The following is a 17,296-nucleotide window of genomic DNA, read 5'->3' as shown; positions in this document are numbered from 1 at the left end:
GCGAAGCTCGTCACTTGAGTCCTGGCGACAGATCGAGACAGTCAAGTTCCGAAAAAGAGAGAAGGAAAAGATTTTAGTAGTGCGTGTCAAAGCTGAAACTGGGGTTGGAGACTTTTTGATGTGGTTGCGAAGTGGTAAGCGCTATCAATTCTTTGCGAACGCATTTCGAGTGCAATTTAGAGCGGCGCATCGGTAAACGGTTGGTCAATCCCTTGTTGAGTTAGAATGGCACTCGAAATTTGTTTTCCGATCTCCTTGTTGATGGCCGTAGCCTGAGTTTTCGCGATAACGCGTATAGTCAATTTGGTTCCTGTAGAGTCTCGCGTGGAGTCACGGTTTCGCGTTAAGTCAATTTCGGCTTGAAATTGAGTGTAGCCAAATTCCGCCGCACAGGGTCTCGTCGAGTTTGCGTATGTAAAAAGTGTCACCTCTGGAGTAGGTCGTGTATCATCGTGCGTAGACGCTCGGATTAGCGAGACGGTTTGCGAACTTTTCGGGAATGGCGATTACGACTTGAGCTCGGATGCGTAATGATACGTTATAATTAGGCACGAATAAGAAGGTTTCTAGATTTATTAATTGGTCGCGGTTAGCGCGTCGAACCAAATTCTGGTTTTAGATTATGAATTATTGTTTATTAGTAAGGTGGCGATAAGCGCACGTAAGCTAAAAGAATTTTCTAGATTCATTAATGATCGCGATTAGCGCGCCGATTTTGATTTTGGTTTAGTTTTTGTCTAGCGGTTTATTGTTAAGTTGGCGATTAGCGCGGTAGTTAGTAGAGGACAAACGCGGTTAGCGCGTCGAGTCAAATTTTGTTTTAGTTTTGAGTTATTGTTATCGTCAAAGCAGCAACTTGCGCACGTAGGCATGAGAAGCTGTCTAGATTTAGTTATTTTTTTTCTTCTTTTGTGTTATTTATTGTTTTTTGTTTAATCTAAGCCTTTGAGTACGTATCGCGAATAGCGAATTATGAATTAGTGTCGTCATTGTTTGGCATTTTGAATCGCGAAGAGCGACTGTTGAATTATTATCTCCCAGTCTGTATTTTGAGTCGCAATGAGCGACGTTTGACCTATTATTTTTTTTTATTTTGTTTTGTTTGTATTATCCTTGGCAAAAAATATATATTAGTTTGAGTCTATCATTGCTTAGTAAAATAACGTGTTGGAATTGCGTATTTCGCATCTCTCTCTCTACCCAAGAATTACCCCTCCCCTCTCCGCGCTCCTGAGCTACCTAGTATATTGCCGAGGTATAGCGCATTTACGTGTGAATATATAAAGTGTTCTTCCTCTTCGAGCACAACTTGTAAGAATGTCTGTAAGTGTGTTTACATTTTGGAATCTTACGCTTCTTGGTGCGAAGCTCGTAAGACAGTCAATGACCGTCTAATATTGAAATGCGGATATGCATCATCAATATTAATATTAATCACGAGGCAATTTTCATTTTGTGAAACGTATATAATTTTTGAACTACTGGTAAATTCGAAAAATTAACGACGGAGCCAGGAATCGAACCTGGTATCTAGAGGAATGAGAGGAATTAACGACATCAGAGTCAGGGCGGCTAGGTGGTCTAGTGGAGTAAGGCTCCGGTAAAGCATCGCAAGATACCAGGTTCGATTCCTGGCTCCGTCGTTAATTTTTCGAATTTACCAGTAGTTCAAAAATTATATACGTTTCACAAAATGAAAATTGCCTCGTGATTAATATTAATATTGATGATGCATATCCGCATTTCAATATTAGACGGTCATTGACTGTCTTACGAGCTTCGCACCAAGAAGCGTAAGATTCCAAAATGTAAACACACTTACAGACATTCTTACAAGTTGTGCTCGAAGAGGAAGAACACTTTATATATTCACACATACTATCACAGCACAAGAAAACAAATTTGAACTTACTGGTGATGAGAGGAATTAACGACATCAGAGTCAGGGCGGCTAGGTGGTCTAGTGGAGTAAGGCTCCGGTAAAGCATCGCTAGATACCAGGTTCGATTCCTGGCTCCGTCGTTAATTTTTCGAATTTACCAGTAGTTCAAAAATTATATACGTTTCACAAAATGAAAATTGCCTCGTGATTAATATTAATATTGATGATGCATATCCGCATTTCAATATTAGACGGTCATTGACTGTCTTACGAGCTTCGCACCAAGAAGCGTAAGATTCCAAAATGTAAACACACTTACAGACATTCTTACAAGTTGTGCTCGAAGAGGAAGAACACTTTATATATTCACACATACTATCACAGCACAAGAAAACAAATTTGAACTTACTGGTGATGAGAGGAATTAACGACATCAGAGTCAGGGCGGCTAGGTGGTCTAGTGGAGTAAGGCTCCGGTAAAGCATCGCTAGATACCAGGTTCGATTCCTGGCTCCGTCGTTAATTTTTCGAATTTACCAGTAGTTCAAAAATTATATACGTTTCACAAAATGAAAATTGCCTCGTGATTAATATTAATATTGATGATGCATATCCGCATTTCAATATTAGACGGTCATTGACTGTCTTACGAGCTTCGCACCAAGAAGCGTAAGATTCCAAAATGTAAACACACTTACAGACATTCTCACAAGTTGTGCTCGAAGAGGAAGAACACTTTATATATTCACACATACTATCACAGCACAAGAAAACAAATTTGAACTTACTGGTGATGAGAGGAATTAACGACATCAGAGTCAGGGCGGCTAGGTGGTCTAGTGGAGTAAGGCTCCGGTAAAGCATCGCTAGATACCAGGTTCGATTCCTGGCTCCGTCGTTAATTTTTCGAATTTACCAGTAGTTCAAAAATTATATACGTTTCACATAGCGCATTTACGATTTCGAGGCGTGTGAATAACGCCAGGCGCCTAAAAAAACTTCGCGATATTGTTTTTGGATCCAGGGTACATCGTGGACGCCAAATTATTGTTCACGCAGTGAGTTCTCGGTCATTTTCTCCGAGTGACCGAGGAGCGGGAAAAATCCACGTTACAGTATTTTCAGAATTACAATAAAATATTAAATTATACAGAATATCTCCACATTCTCTTCCCTTATGGATACATGTGTAACATATCAACAACAACAACAACGACAACGACAACGACAACGACAACGACAACGACAACGACAACGACAACGACAACGACATCGACAACGACAACGACAACGACAACGACAACGACAACGACAACGACAACGACAACGACAACGACAACGACAACGACAACGACAACGACAACGACAACGACAACGACAACGACAACGACAACGACAACGACAACGACAACGACAACGACAACGACAACGACAACGACAACGACAACGACAACAACAACAACAACAACAACAAATGAATAACTGTCAAGTATGTGTATTTACTTTTTGAAACTCCGGATTTATTCAATATCGTATTGATGGTGAAATGTTTCCGCCTGATTGTGGATCTTTCGAGGCGTCGAACGCAGATATTTACAACAGTTCTATTTTGTAGCTATTGGGGAGTTGCGGGAACCCCCCAAGGTACAGTGTCGGTCTGTCCAAGTATCATTCGCCGCTTGTCATCTTGCCAACTCAGAGCCAATTTTTTTTGTATGATCATGCTGACTTCGTGTTTTTTACTGCCTATTAAACACTGGGAAAGGGTCGACTCTTGGTAAGCCATCAGACAGCGCTTGTAATCATCAAACGTGATGCCATTTATTGTTAAATTTTTTACACCCTTGGCACGTTTACTCACTTTTACGCCATTGCCATATTTTTTCCTATCCTCATCCCTAGTAGTAATGTGTACAGCTTTGCTCGCAGCCCCACAAACTCGGTCATAATTTTACCGTTATTCTCATCCTTTAATAACCCTCGTCGTTTCTTATTTTTAAGAGAATCACCATTGACATTGTCGGGCGGATAGTCAGAGGTATCAAACATTGCATCCACATCCCGTTTGATAATATCGTCGATGTTCGATACGTTAAATTGATAAATAAAGCTGTCTGTGTCGGTATACAACAATTTGACCTGTTTGTTCGAAAAGTTGGTTTTTACGTAATTGTAGTGAAGATCATAGAGAATGATTTTTGATAGATCTAGAATTGATGCACCTAAGTAAATAGGTTTATCGAAGCGAACTTTGACGCGATCCAATTCGATAATAACTATATCCTCGTTAAATACGGTACAGCTACGTAAGTTTGGTCTGGCAATAAGCGTTCTCGCACCACCTCTTCCCTCACATTTTGTGACCAATTTAACATCTTTGCGATTTCGTACATTCTCCATAGTCTTGCCGAACACCGCGTTATTCATGAGTTTATAAAAGTTTTTCTCAAATTCGTTCCTAGACTGCTTGCGCATGTCGGTGTTGAGCATGATGTAACGCTCGAGCCATGGAGATTGTGCAAACTATAAAACTCTGTGTACTTTCGTTAATTTCATGCCTGAACTTAAACATTGCTTCAAATTTCTATAGTGTAGGATATATCTTATTTTGGGGTGAAGGGTGGTCGCGAGTTTGGCGATATTACTACCTGGCTACGGACTGAGAGGTAAGTCTTTGTGATCCTCGTGAAGTTCTACAGCGTAGTCCAAATCTACCTTCAGAAAGTAACCGGTTGGTGACTCGTCTGTATGGTTTCCTATATCGACATGCTCATACTCCCACTTGAACGAGCCGATTGGTAAATGCACGCTCATAGCTGCACCGTACCGATTATTCACATCAAAATACATGAGGTATGACTCCAATTTGTTTGGATCAAAATCTTCACCCATGAATCTATTATTGGCCCGAGCATGGCGGTTAGAGTACTGCGCTACGCCGCCTCGAATGGCTCTTTCAATGAATAATATCATTTCTGTGACATCTAAAAGTTGTAAATTCACTCCCGTGTATTTGAGCATCGCGTCAAAGGCAAGTCCCGGCGCTGTGTAGTAGTGCAACGAATCTAAATCATATGTTTTGAAGCAGCTAGCGCGGAAATTTTCAAAAATATCTGCGAGCGAAAGAACATCCGTCTTCAAATGTAACTCCGAATACGCACCTAATGTTTCTAAATTAAATTCATTCCAAACAGTTTCCGCGTGCTCGTAATCGGCGTCTCAAATATTCGAATCGGTGAGTTGAGAGTAGAAATGCTTCTTTGCGGGTAGCTGAGTTTCATCAAGCTTCTCCCAATAATCAACGTATTCATAGGGAAAACCGCCTTTGCGAGTTATCAAACTGAACTGAGTCGGATTATTGTCGAATTTACGTGTTATATGTTTATCGGCATCGGCGAAATATGACGAGAGCTTATCGATGCTGCTGGCCATAAGACGAAAGGAATCGATAATTCTAAAGCTCATCATCGACCCTTCGATCCGCATCGTGATGGATATATATTGCTCCTTATTCATAAGTAGCAGATCAGTCTCGCCTTTAACAGTTGAAGCAAGAGATTTTATTAAAAAGTGAGAATCGCAACCGGTTAAATTGTGAAAAACTATGGGAATTGTTATGGAGACTTTGAAATTTAAATTACACCGATTATGAGCACGACCGCGATATTTACCCGTGAAGTGACAGTGATCGTGACATTTTTTCTCCTCAGGGGTGAACGGCTTTTCGCAAATATAACAATTCTTTGCACGCATGTGACGATCGAATTGCTCTTGGGTGAGAAACTTTATCGTAATTATGTTTTTGATGGGTGACTCTATTTGAATCGATAAATCCTTGAGCCGTCGGACAAACCAATCTATATAATCGGCATCGCGTCTACCGTGGAACTCTGATAAAGTTTCGTCGTACGAACAATGTTCGTAGTATGGTACACTGTGCGGGATATGCTTTTGAATATCTTGTGTTTTACGGTTTGAGACGTGATTCTGGAATTCATCAAGCGGTACAGACTCTAATATACATTTAAGATCGGCATAAAGGACAAACGGGGCGGTACCTTTGTTTTGAAAATTTGAAAATGTTAAATCTCTAGACTTGGGAAATTCCATGTGCACTTTATTTAACATAATGCAATCTTGTCGATGGTTGTCGTAGGTGTGTTTCACCGTAAAGTGACACAAGCATCTGTCACATGAAAATGTTTTGTGTTCATTAACAGACAATTGTTTACTCACTAAACGAGAAAGATCTTAAATCCAAGCAAAGTGGGATCTCGGTGCAAACTCGCCAGTCATCTCGTCTTTCGGATTACTCTCTACCATTAGAAGATGAATCGTGTTAATGTTCGCGGTACTCAAATTTTTACTCAAATAAATTGGCACGATGACGCTTTTCTCAGCTCTAGCATGGGCTGAGACGGATTCAGATTTTACCCCATATACATTGATTTGCAAATTATTCAATCTCTCAAGCTTTTTCACATCATGTAGAGTAGCAGGGAATTTGATATCTGTACAGTCCAACTCGGAAATATAGTAACGATAATGAATAGTCCTCCCAGCGTTGGCGTAGACTGGGTGGAGCGCTGCTGTGACGGACCAGAGAAGGCATCTTGCATCCTCGATTTTCACGTTCACCACCGCTCTCTTCTGCTGAATATACTTGGTCAACTCGACAAATGTTGAAGCCCCCGCGGCGAAGGGTAACAGAAAAGTGCAGCTCATCCAACAAATTGTGCACATTCTTCATCATCTTGACGAGATTGGAGTATGTTTCGGAGCCCATGACTTCGATGTTGATATAAGCAGAACTTTGTAGAACTTTTCACTTGCACGTATCGTAGAAGACTGACGAGTATTCGGATGCATGGAGTTAATATATCCATAGATCGCACGAATTTGGGTGTGGCGGTGGGGGCTGGTGGGAGGTCCAAGCTTTGTACCACCTCCAGTCATCGGGGAATAAAAAAAATTTGATAGCGAACAAGTTTGAACCTGCACACCCCATCCCTAATCGGCGTAACGCCTGTGATGGGAAAAAAAATCGGTCAACGAAAAGCAGGTAGTGGGCGGTGTTTGATGGAGGAAAAATCTTGTTTTGCCAACTCTTGACCGGATGATTTGCGCACATACCGTTTTTGGGGTTTACGACTGTTTATGGCAAATAGGTCCGAGCCTGCAAACCTCCAACCCCCATTAGCGTGGGACTCGCAACGAGAAAAAAATTGATCAACGAAAAAGCAGGTAGTGGGCAGCGATTGACGGGAGAAAAATCAAAATGGCTGCCCATCTGACTAGGCAAAAATCAAAAACCTGCACACCCAACCCTAATCAACGCGTGGCATGTGATGGGAAAAAAATCGGTCAACGCAACAGCAGGTAGTGGGCAGCGTTTGACGGGGGAAAAATCAAAACGGCTGCTTATCTAACTAAGCAATAATCAAAATCGCTGCCCATCTCACTAGCAAAAAATTTCACTGTCAAACTGTCTGTCGATGAAATCGGGCAAAAATACAGGTGGCGCCATCTATGGTAACAGTCGGTAACAATATCGCGGGTAAGGCTTACCATCGCGGTGGTGACATACCGACTGTCGGTAAGGTAGGAATCTGGATACAATGCCGGTTCTAACTCGCTGCGTGAGTTAGAACCGGTGTATCCTAACTACTGAGATTTCTGTGTGTGATTCCTCGAATTCTTGAATATTGTAACTGATTGATTCTGTCGTTTATGGATAACTTCCTCGTAAATTGTCTCTTGTACTTTACCGTTAACTCTAGTCTTTGGTCTACGATACCGATTTTTGTAAAATATTAATGAATGTCAATCTTTCATACTGGTCAGAATCTATAGCAAATTTATATTATTCTTCCGTTACTATCTCCCGAGCTATCTTCATTTTGTTTTCTATCGATTACAATAAAGTTTTCACTCTCGTTTTCAAGTAACAGAATAATAATTCGCGTAGCATCATCCTTTGCTACTTGGATAATATCACATCGCCCAGTGACGTGTAGTTTTCAGTAAATTCTTGCATTATATCGCTTTTTCCGACCTACATTCATATTTCGCTGTTAACTATCGTCTTTCATTTCAATGCTACCGTTTGATTCAATTCTATCGAAATTTCTGTGGACGACTATTGCCTGTTTTATTAACTTCCACTATCGTTGTCACTTAATTTGTCTATCTTTAACCTGTAACCTACTTGACAATATATAACTGATTGACCTGTCCATTTTCCTTGACTTGAGTTCATCCTTCATTTCTTTATTTTCTTTATTTCTTTAATTATTGTCAGCTGCCTTGAATACCGCCATTCTACCAGTTCGTGTGAATACCTGAGCCTAGCCAGCCGTACAATGAGTTCTCTAGTTATTTTCCGTATTGTTTCGTATTGTTTTTTTTTTTTTTGATTTTGAGTAAGTGGAGAATCGCGCCAAAGTGTCAACGGTAAGTCCTCATCTGCGGGTAACAGAATTTAGCGTTACACTGTGAAGTATAGTTTAGATGATATCGCAAAAACATTGGTTGTACTGAAAAAAAAATATCCATTGAATTATTTTGATGAATACGAAGTCCCACAAGCCTACGATTCCAAGTTGGAAGTAAATGATAAAAAAAAAAAATTACTTGTAATCAATGTGCAATCGTATATTGATACTATTCGAATTTCATGATTTTCATGACAATATAATTGGATAAATCATATTGATAACGATTAAAAAAAAAAAAAATTTATTCGTATAAAAATTTCATGTGAATTTATTCAATCACATCAGTATTTAAAATAATCCTTTCGTATTAGCGAATAAATTAAAGTTGACTGAAAAAAAAGAAATACAAAATAAAAAAAAAAACAACGTATGAATTACTAATTTTTTCACCTAAAATATGTTCTATCTAACGATTTCAACGATGGCTATTATTATTCTGAAACAAATCGTTCTGTTTGCTGATACATAGTTTACATAGTTTTATACAATGATGATATAACATGATGCGTAAAATTTTTTGCCAATTGTTCTAAATTTTCACTATACTGTATATTATTCATCAAGATCAACAGTCTTTTTGGTGATTTGGGTAATAAATCAGTGTCAACATGAATATTAAAATTATATCAGGTTTTTTAGAGAATTATAAATTTCCAAAGTTATAATTAACCTATCTGAAACTTCCTCATATTTAAGGCAGTAGTCTGCTTTACAGGCTTCAAAAAATCGATTTTTCGTTTTTGTCTTAAATCTATTCCAAAACTATCCAAGAATATGTGTTCAAAATTTTAGAGGCCAATTCGACATATTTTCGAAGCTAGATCAGTTTTAGTGGCCGAGCGTCGAGCAGGTGCGAATGCTCGGGCAGACCCGAGCGCGCGCGCTCCGCCCCTTCGTGTATTCTATTGTTTGACTATACTCGTATATACCTGAAACGATTGAACGGTCCTTTGAAATATTATTTGGAGGTTCTAGAAGGTCTGTGTTGAGTAGTTGTTGGGATAACGGTATACAATATAACGGTAAACTATAGCTCTCGGAATCGGCTTCTACACTGCTATTTGTAGCGTCAGCTTTCAGTTTCATTTTTGATTTTGCCGAGCGCACATCGAAATGTCAAGCTACCCGAAAGGTGATCGATGTAAAAGACAGCGTGCTGCGGAACCGCGAAAGCGAAAATTTCACGGCAATCGTTTTACCAGTGTATCATCGGACGACGAACACACGAGTCGCAGTGAGCAAAAGTTGAAGGCAGCAAGCAGCGATGATATCATTATTCATTCATCGCACTGCTACCGCATTATTGAATTCATATCGGTGTTACTCGCTCTTTCGGAAATCGCAATTTGCAGATCATGCAAACAAAAATTAACGTTTGCAGAAAGCGGTCATCGAGGCCTAGGATTTAAAATTGTTGTTCAGTGTATATGTGGTCGACGCGAAATCCAATCAGGACCATTTATAAATACCGGCTACGAAATCAACAGACGGATTGTTTTTGTTATGAGGCTTCTTGGTATCGGACGAGAAGGAATAAACGTGTTCTGCGGCCCTATGGATATTTCTGCAGGTTTTACAAAATCTACTTATCAACAAATCGTTGAGCATTTGTACGCAGCGTCGAAGACACTGTTCGAGAGTACCTGCGAAAAAGCCGTCACGGAAGAGAAAGAAAAAAACGTTGAACATGGAAGACCTGCGAATCATTTGAAGGTTTCGGGCGATGGATCGTGGAAAAAGCGCGGTTATACTTCTTTGTACGGTGTCACAACGCTCATCGGATACTACAGTGGCAAAGTAATCGATCTCACTGTAAAAAGTGGTTATTGTCATTCGTGTACCATACATAAAAATAGTTTGGATGAAGATGCATTTGAGGAGTGGTATGAGGATCATAAAGAATCATGCTCCTCAAATCATACAGGTTCGTCTGGGAAGATGGAGGTAGATTCCATAACAGAGATGTTTTCGAGATCCGTCGAGAAATTCGGAGTTATGTACAGTAATTATATCGGCGATGGCGACTCCAAAACTTTTACTGGAATCTTAAATAGCAATCCTTACGGGGACGAGTGCACAGTGACGAAAAACGGCTATAAAATCGTCGAAATAGCAGCAAATATGGCTACAGGCATTTTCAACGAAGGTTATTCAGCTGTGCTTTCTACCATGCAGCTCCTCGATATTGTCATCGTGCAGCAATGCAAAAATTTTGCTGACACCGTCGATGCTGAGCGCATAACGCGGGAGAACCGGCGCGCATCACTTTCCAGCAAGGAGGCTCGTACAGCTCGAAGATCGGAAAGCCTCCGTCAAAACGAGTTTTTTGAAGAAGAGCAAGGATTATTGTATGGCCCGGGGATAGCCGATTAAACATCTAATTAGTGTAAGTATCCAAAAACTTACATTTTTTTGGACCGAAAACTTTACAGCCCGTTTTCTCGAGTTTTCATTTTCACAAGTTTTGGAAAACGGTGCCGGCGATAGTAAAAACAATATATGTCCGATCGAAAAAAACCAAAGTGATCTAGCTTCAGTATTGAATTATCTTCTATTTGAACTAATAAAGTTGGACAAAAGTACTATTTAAATTACTTGTTTTGCAACTTAAAGTGAATTTTTTTTTCAAACTTCGAAAAAATTTGGAATTTCGTCATTTCTTCGGTATTTTTTTAGTTCATATAGAAAAGGAACTTATGAAAACTAAATTTCAATAATTTGTAATAATAAAAATTGTTTTTTAAAGCTTGAATATAATATACTATCGTCTCAAAATTTCGTTTACCGCAATCATTTCCTTCCCTTTTAAAAAAATTGTTGAAAAAACGCTTTTTTTTCGGCTCCTAAAGCAGACTACTGCCTTAATTTAACCTGAATTGTGCTGATATTCGAGTCGACCTCAATTGTACTAGTATTCGAGTCAACCCGAAACGTGCTGGTATTCAAGTCGACCCGAAATGTGCTCTTTTTTCTCCGGAATCTGAAACGTGCGCTTTTTTACCCGTATTTTGAAATGTGCTCTTTTCACCCGGAATCTGAAACGTGTTCTTTTTCACCCGGAATTCAAAACGTGCTCTCATTTGTATCGGGCGTCGTAGAGATTTCAGTCACATCTGGCAAAGGATGTATTGTAACAGAGCAGCTATAACGATCAGTGAACCCGCAGTCAGTGAGGTAGGATGCGTTGATATGATAGATCTGACTTGCCGGTGAAGTAAAAATCATTGGTCCAACAAAGCCTACGCGGCCGGCAAGTATCTGAAATTTGGGATTATTTTCCGGAGAGTCGATTCAGCTGCGGAAAAAGTGCCAAATCTTTGTCATGTTTGTATATAAGTTGGTTGGAATGCTGTACATTTTTACTTAACTTTATTACCAGGCTTGCAGTATATTTGCCAAACAGTCAAGCGGCGATTTTTCTACTATCTAACGGCTTATGCCAACCGTAAATACATCACTATTCTTGAATTTTCTTAAATTTAGATGGCATGAAAGCAAACTAACGAAATAAACTTTTTCCGTTCACTCAATAATAACACATCAGAAATTCATATGATATAAACACACAAGAGTGAACTAAGAGAATAATTTTCATGAGTGATATGGGGTTAAAAATTACAGAAATTCAGTTTTATCACTAAATCGTAATGGATCAAAATAGTACTCGTGCGATTGCAGCACTTGTCATCGGCTTGTCCCACCAATTTCGCTCTTGTGTTCTTATGAACACTTGCCTCTGCGCCTCACACCGAAAACTTCACAATTATCTGAAATTACTAATTTTCTACACCTGTAACAAAAGACAATGTTTCACATTTGTTGCGATATGAAGTTGTAATCTTGATGAAACGCGAGAGGGGAGGCTCTATAAAGAAACGTTGCACACGTTATATAGATGCGTGAAACGCGGACAGAAAATAAACTTTATTATCAATGTACATAGAGTGACTCTAGACGATACACAACGTTGTATCGCGATAGAGGTACACTCGAAGACTGACACCGAGGAAAGCTGATCTGCTAATCCTCGTGACCTATAGACACGCGATCACGGAAGGGTACGTAAATCGCAACATCCTTCCATGAGCGCTAGAGTTCATACCTCACACTCATGTCAAGCACAACAAATACACGCAACAATATTTAAAAAAAAAAAGAATCTTCTTGCGCTGAAAACGCATGTATGAGTGATATTTCGAAGACAGGCATTGTGAAAGTCGGAAATCCTTCTTAATCCTGATTTACTTATCAAAATTACATTCTGAAATTAACTCTGTTGTGTCAATATCACAGATACAGATGAATATGTGACAATTTACCTGGGATACTGGTACCTAGGGCCACGAAGACTACTGCAGTGACTGAATCCTTTATGCCTAGGGTACAGCCAAAGTAGGATGCGACATCTCCGATGATTGCTGTCACCAGACCGATGCCAACTATGCTTGTAACAAAGCACAGGTATCCACCAGCGATATCTGAAACACGAGAAAACCTTTTTCTTGTATCACTCAGTTATTTTCTTTTTGTATCGTGGTGAAAACGAGAAAAGTTTCTAAATCAAAAGATCAAGACCTGGAAACATGTAACAATTAGTATGAAAACACGAATCGGTTCACGAGCTTTGTTGATCGTTGTGCCAGAAAAATTTATCGCAGAATAACTCGGGCCATGTCATTTGATGAAGGTTTACGTCAGGGAAATACCCACAAATGATCAGGATTTCGATCATTTTCATGCGTGGTCTTTTCCACCTTTATAAAGTGTGATGAACAATACTGTAAATCTTTCTTTAATCGGGCCATTTCAAGCGGCGCTGCGCGCTTACGCTAAGACATGCTTAATTTTTAAATGAGCCGAGTGCGGCAGATAAATGCTACCAACTTGCCACGAATCACGTACTGTTGGGGGGTTTTAAGGCGCGTAGGCGTCACGAAAACCTAAAGTATGTACTGTAACGGTCAGCTGACCTTACATAGATTAGTACCAGTCAGCAGGTGTGAGAAGCATCAATAAGGATGAGGAGCAATATCCAACGGCTTGTTTGTGACCCTGAAATTCTAACGAGCGGCATGCAACGTCGACAATCGACGACCAGCGAAGGTCGGTATAAATAGGACGTCGACGGTCAACTCGTTGGCAGTCTGATTGTGAAGTGCACAGCTGAATTACACAGGTCTTGTTCATTCGCGTCTCGAGGATAACCATGAATCTTGCTTTAAAGGGTCTAGCCGGATAAAAATGGAGAATCTGCTCCCACCGAATTTTGTGGCACCGATTTCTTCACAAGTTCCTAACCTACAAAAAAAATTTTGTGCAAAATTACAGCTTTCTACGTCGATTCCGAGGGGTTTGTCTGACGAAAAAACGTGTTTTTTCGATTTTTGCAGTTATTAAATACTAAGAGGCGACCGAAAAATCTAAAAACATTCTCAAAAATCAGAAACACGTTGAAATTTATGGAAAAAATATTTGCAACTTTTTTTTATGCTAAAGCCTATTATTAATCATCGAATCTTCCTTTAAAAAATATATTTTATATTTATAGTGTATATATTTTGCTACTATTATGACAAAAATTGACGAGATTCTACTATGAATTCCCTGCAGATTGAAAAAAAAAGTCTCAAAATTCGGCCTGCAACACATTGAAAAAAAATAAAACGACAAAAATTCCACATTTTTCGATAAGAATCCATAGATAAATCATTCTTTGGGTTAAATTATCGGGTGATCATGGCTGCAGTAGTTGTGACACATAACAAACAGATGTAAACAATATGATTTTCACGCTGATTTTGGATATGTTGAAATTTTCGACGTCGATTAACAAGGTTGAAATGGAGTTTGTCCGATTTTTTACAATAACATGGATAAAAAAATCAGCATGGCTGTCGGTAAGCTACACAGCTCAAGTGGCGCCGCTAGTGTGAATGTATTGAACGGCATTGAACCTCGAAATCGATCTAGATACTTCGGACACCAGGCCCATTTTCCTACTTATTTATTTATTTCTCCATCGTGACAGAGTGAATCATTTGTCTTATCCTATACAACTAAATTGACACACGTCGTAATTGAATGTGTGGTGCACGCACGGTATGCGCATCGACTTTTCGGGATACAGCGCGCAACTGAGCGCAAGAAACTTCTATTCCCCAAACAGCGCAAACGAGGTGCGCGAACTTTCTCGACGTAACGGGTGAGCGCGAGACGCAGGGGACTTGTGTTACGCCGTGTTGTGCATCCCCCATCACTCAGCGAAACGCCGCATATGTTTCCGAACGTAAATACAAACACATAAGCGGAGCGCTCACGCGCCTGCTTAGTCATTTCACTTCACGATTTCAACTCGTCAACTATGATCTGCTCAGTGAGAATATTCAGTGTAAGTCCTAGTCAGTGATTAGCTACAAATGTATGAATTTCTATCCATTCTATACGATACTCGAGACAAAGAATGAAACAAAAATAGCCGTGCTGTTGGTAAGAATTTTATCAATGTTTCGTCCATCATTAAGCATGGGTCTCGCAGTGAAAAGTATATTTTCATACTAGAAGTTATGCACCCACACAACATCTTAATTTCAAGTTATTGGTTTCAGAATAACTTATGAGCGATTGATCAACATCAGTAATACACTATGTTAACGCCTCAAGTAAGCTCGGATTCAACAACAGATTCGACGAGATGTGCATACTGTTCTCGTATGCTTAGTGCATTAAAGGGACAGCGAAAAAGAATAAACGATAATGGAAAATGTTCGGAATACTCTGTAAGAATAGGCAAAGTCTTGAAACTTGGGGATATTCTCTGCGATCATTATAGGTTGATTCTATACAGCAAAAGTAATAGACATAGCACCGAATCATTATCGATATCTGGCTCAAGAGCATCAGGATCACAACAAGCAACAGAGTTTGGTGGATCTCGCCAATGTTCTATGCCAGAAGTTGATGATGAACATTCAGACCTCTATGAGTTGCCAACGCAGACATCTTTACTTTCTTTACACACGTCTCAAAGGACTTCTTCACAACAATCTTCTACAGTGATACCTTCACAAAGTTCCACAAACACTCTATCACAATCGTCTATTGGCGACCCATCATTTGTAGTGCAGGAGCCAGTCAATGTCGAATTGGTAGAACTGCCTTTTCCACGGGTAGTGTCAACTCACAAATACTGCTTTCTTTTTACTCATCATCACCAATCGTCACTGTCCCTTCTGAAGCTCGATTGCAAGCATTCCAGGAAAGAAAGATCTTCATTCCTCAGGGAAATCGTTGTTGCCCAACTCATCTGATGAAAAAAAAATTCTATTCAGATGACCTAGCTGCGTTGAAAATACATGCTGGTAACAGTATGATTAAAGTATCAGACTTGACGTTTTTCCTTAATGACTTGTCGAATGGCCAAGAATTAAAGCATCAAATTAGGGATGGTACTCTATCTGATCAACGTCTGGAAGTATTGACTGGTCTTAGTTACGCAAATCTGAATGAGCTGTCTGGGAAAATGAAATCGATGAGGAATTCCAAGACCCGTAACATTTTGCAAGCATTGGTAGTGTTTCTTTTTAAAATGAGGACTGGGAATTCGAATACTATAATTGCATTTGTACTAGGACTTGATCGTGACCAGCAAGTTTCAGATTATTGTCCAGAAGTCGTAAACTCTTTTAAGAAATATATTTTACCAGAGGGTTTTGAATATTTTAGCGAATCAAGGGATGATCTTGTGGAACATAAAACTTCGGATACAGTTAAGAACCTGTATGAGCTCAAGGACCAATTAGTGCTAATATTTGATGGAACTTACATTCGGCATCAGAAGAGTACGAACAACAACTATCAACGAAAATCGTATTCTGGACAGGAAAAGGTCCCATTATGTAAACCCTTTACTATTTGCACGATGAATGGGTACATTGTTGAGATGGAAGGGCCTTTTTACGCTACTCAAAACGATGCCGAAATAATTAAAATACTGCTAGACAATCCGAATGGTCTTCAACGAATCATGAGGCTAGGTGACATTTGTGTAGTTAATCGAGGATTCCGAGATGTGGTGCAGCAATTAGAAAAGAGAAAATATAAAGTACTCATGCCAGCATTAAAAGGACAACGTAGTCAGCTCACAACTGAAGAGTCGGACAACTCTCGATGGGTCACAAAAGTTCGTTGGGTGGTCGAAACAGTTCACGGCATCCTTGACCAGAAATATAAGCTAATTCATCACTCTTTAGATAATAAACTTCTCCCAAAATCACTCTTCAGGATTGCTTGCTATCTGAATAATATCTTTGGAAAGAGGTTGAATTCTGATGTTGGCATCAGGGATGATATTATTGAGCAAATGAAGTCTAGGCGTGATAGCGAGAATTCATTGGCACAAGAGGCAGAGTTGGAGCGTTGGAATCGCCGAAAAACGCAATTTCAACAATTAGCATCAGCTGATTTGCTTGATTGCCCGGAGCTGACCGAAAAGGAATTGAAGATACTCTTCACTGGTTCATACCAGCTATCTCAAGTAGTATCTTACCTTGCTGAAATGATGGACGAGGATGAAAATATTGCACTCAATTATTTGAAGAGATTAGAAGATGCAAATCACGCAATCGTTCAAGTTCTTGTGAGGTCGAGACACATTAATAGCAAAACTTATAAATGCTACAGCGATTATACTCGTGATTCCGAAGGATCTTCTGGAATTCGCCGTTATGCTTGTGATTGTCCAAATGGCAAACGAACCGTTGGTTGCTGTTCACACATTGCTGCGATCGTTTATTATCTATCTAATGCTCGATATCTATCGAAAATCATGAGACCATCTGAAATCCTCACAGGACTTTTTGATGTAGAAGAGGTCAATGCCGTAATCAACAGTGATAGAGATGAAGATTAAATATGTAGC

General features: G+C 39.6%; 1 protein-coding gene across 6 annotated transcripts in view; it reads right to left on the bottom strand.

The window, feature by feature from the left end:
- LOC107227349 (sodium/calcium exchanger 1) overlaps positions 1 to 17,296 on the bottom strand; it is a 1,225,609-nt gene that overhangs the window by 367,983 nt on the left and 840,330 nt on the right. For 4 of the 6 annotated variants that reach the window (XM_046741324.1, XM_046741325.1, XM_046741326.1 and 1 more), the window contains one exon: positions 12,699 to 12,857. In XM_046741324.1, coding sequence (XP_046597280.1) covers positions 12,699 to 12,857 — 159 coding nt within the window. Of the gene's footprint in view, positions 1 to 11,771; positions 12,170 to 12,698; positions 12,875 to 17,296 lie in introns of those variants that run through there. The other 2 variants (XM_046741327.1, XM_046741330.1) reach the window with 2 other exon arrangements.

The sequence above is a fragment of the Neodiprion lecontei genome, chromosome 5 (genome assembly GCF_021901455.1).
Source record: "Neodiprion lecontei isolate iyNeoLeco1 chromosome 5, iyNeoLeco1.1, whole genome shotgun sequence".
Taxonomy (NCBI): Eukaryota; Metazoa; Arthropoda; class Insecta; order Hymenoptera; family Diprionidae; genus Neodiprion; species Neodiprion lecontei.
This window is presented reverse-complemented; position numbering and strand designations above follow the sequence as displayed.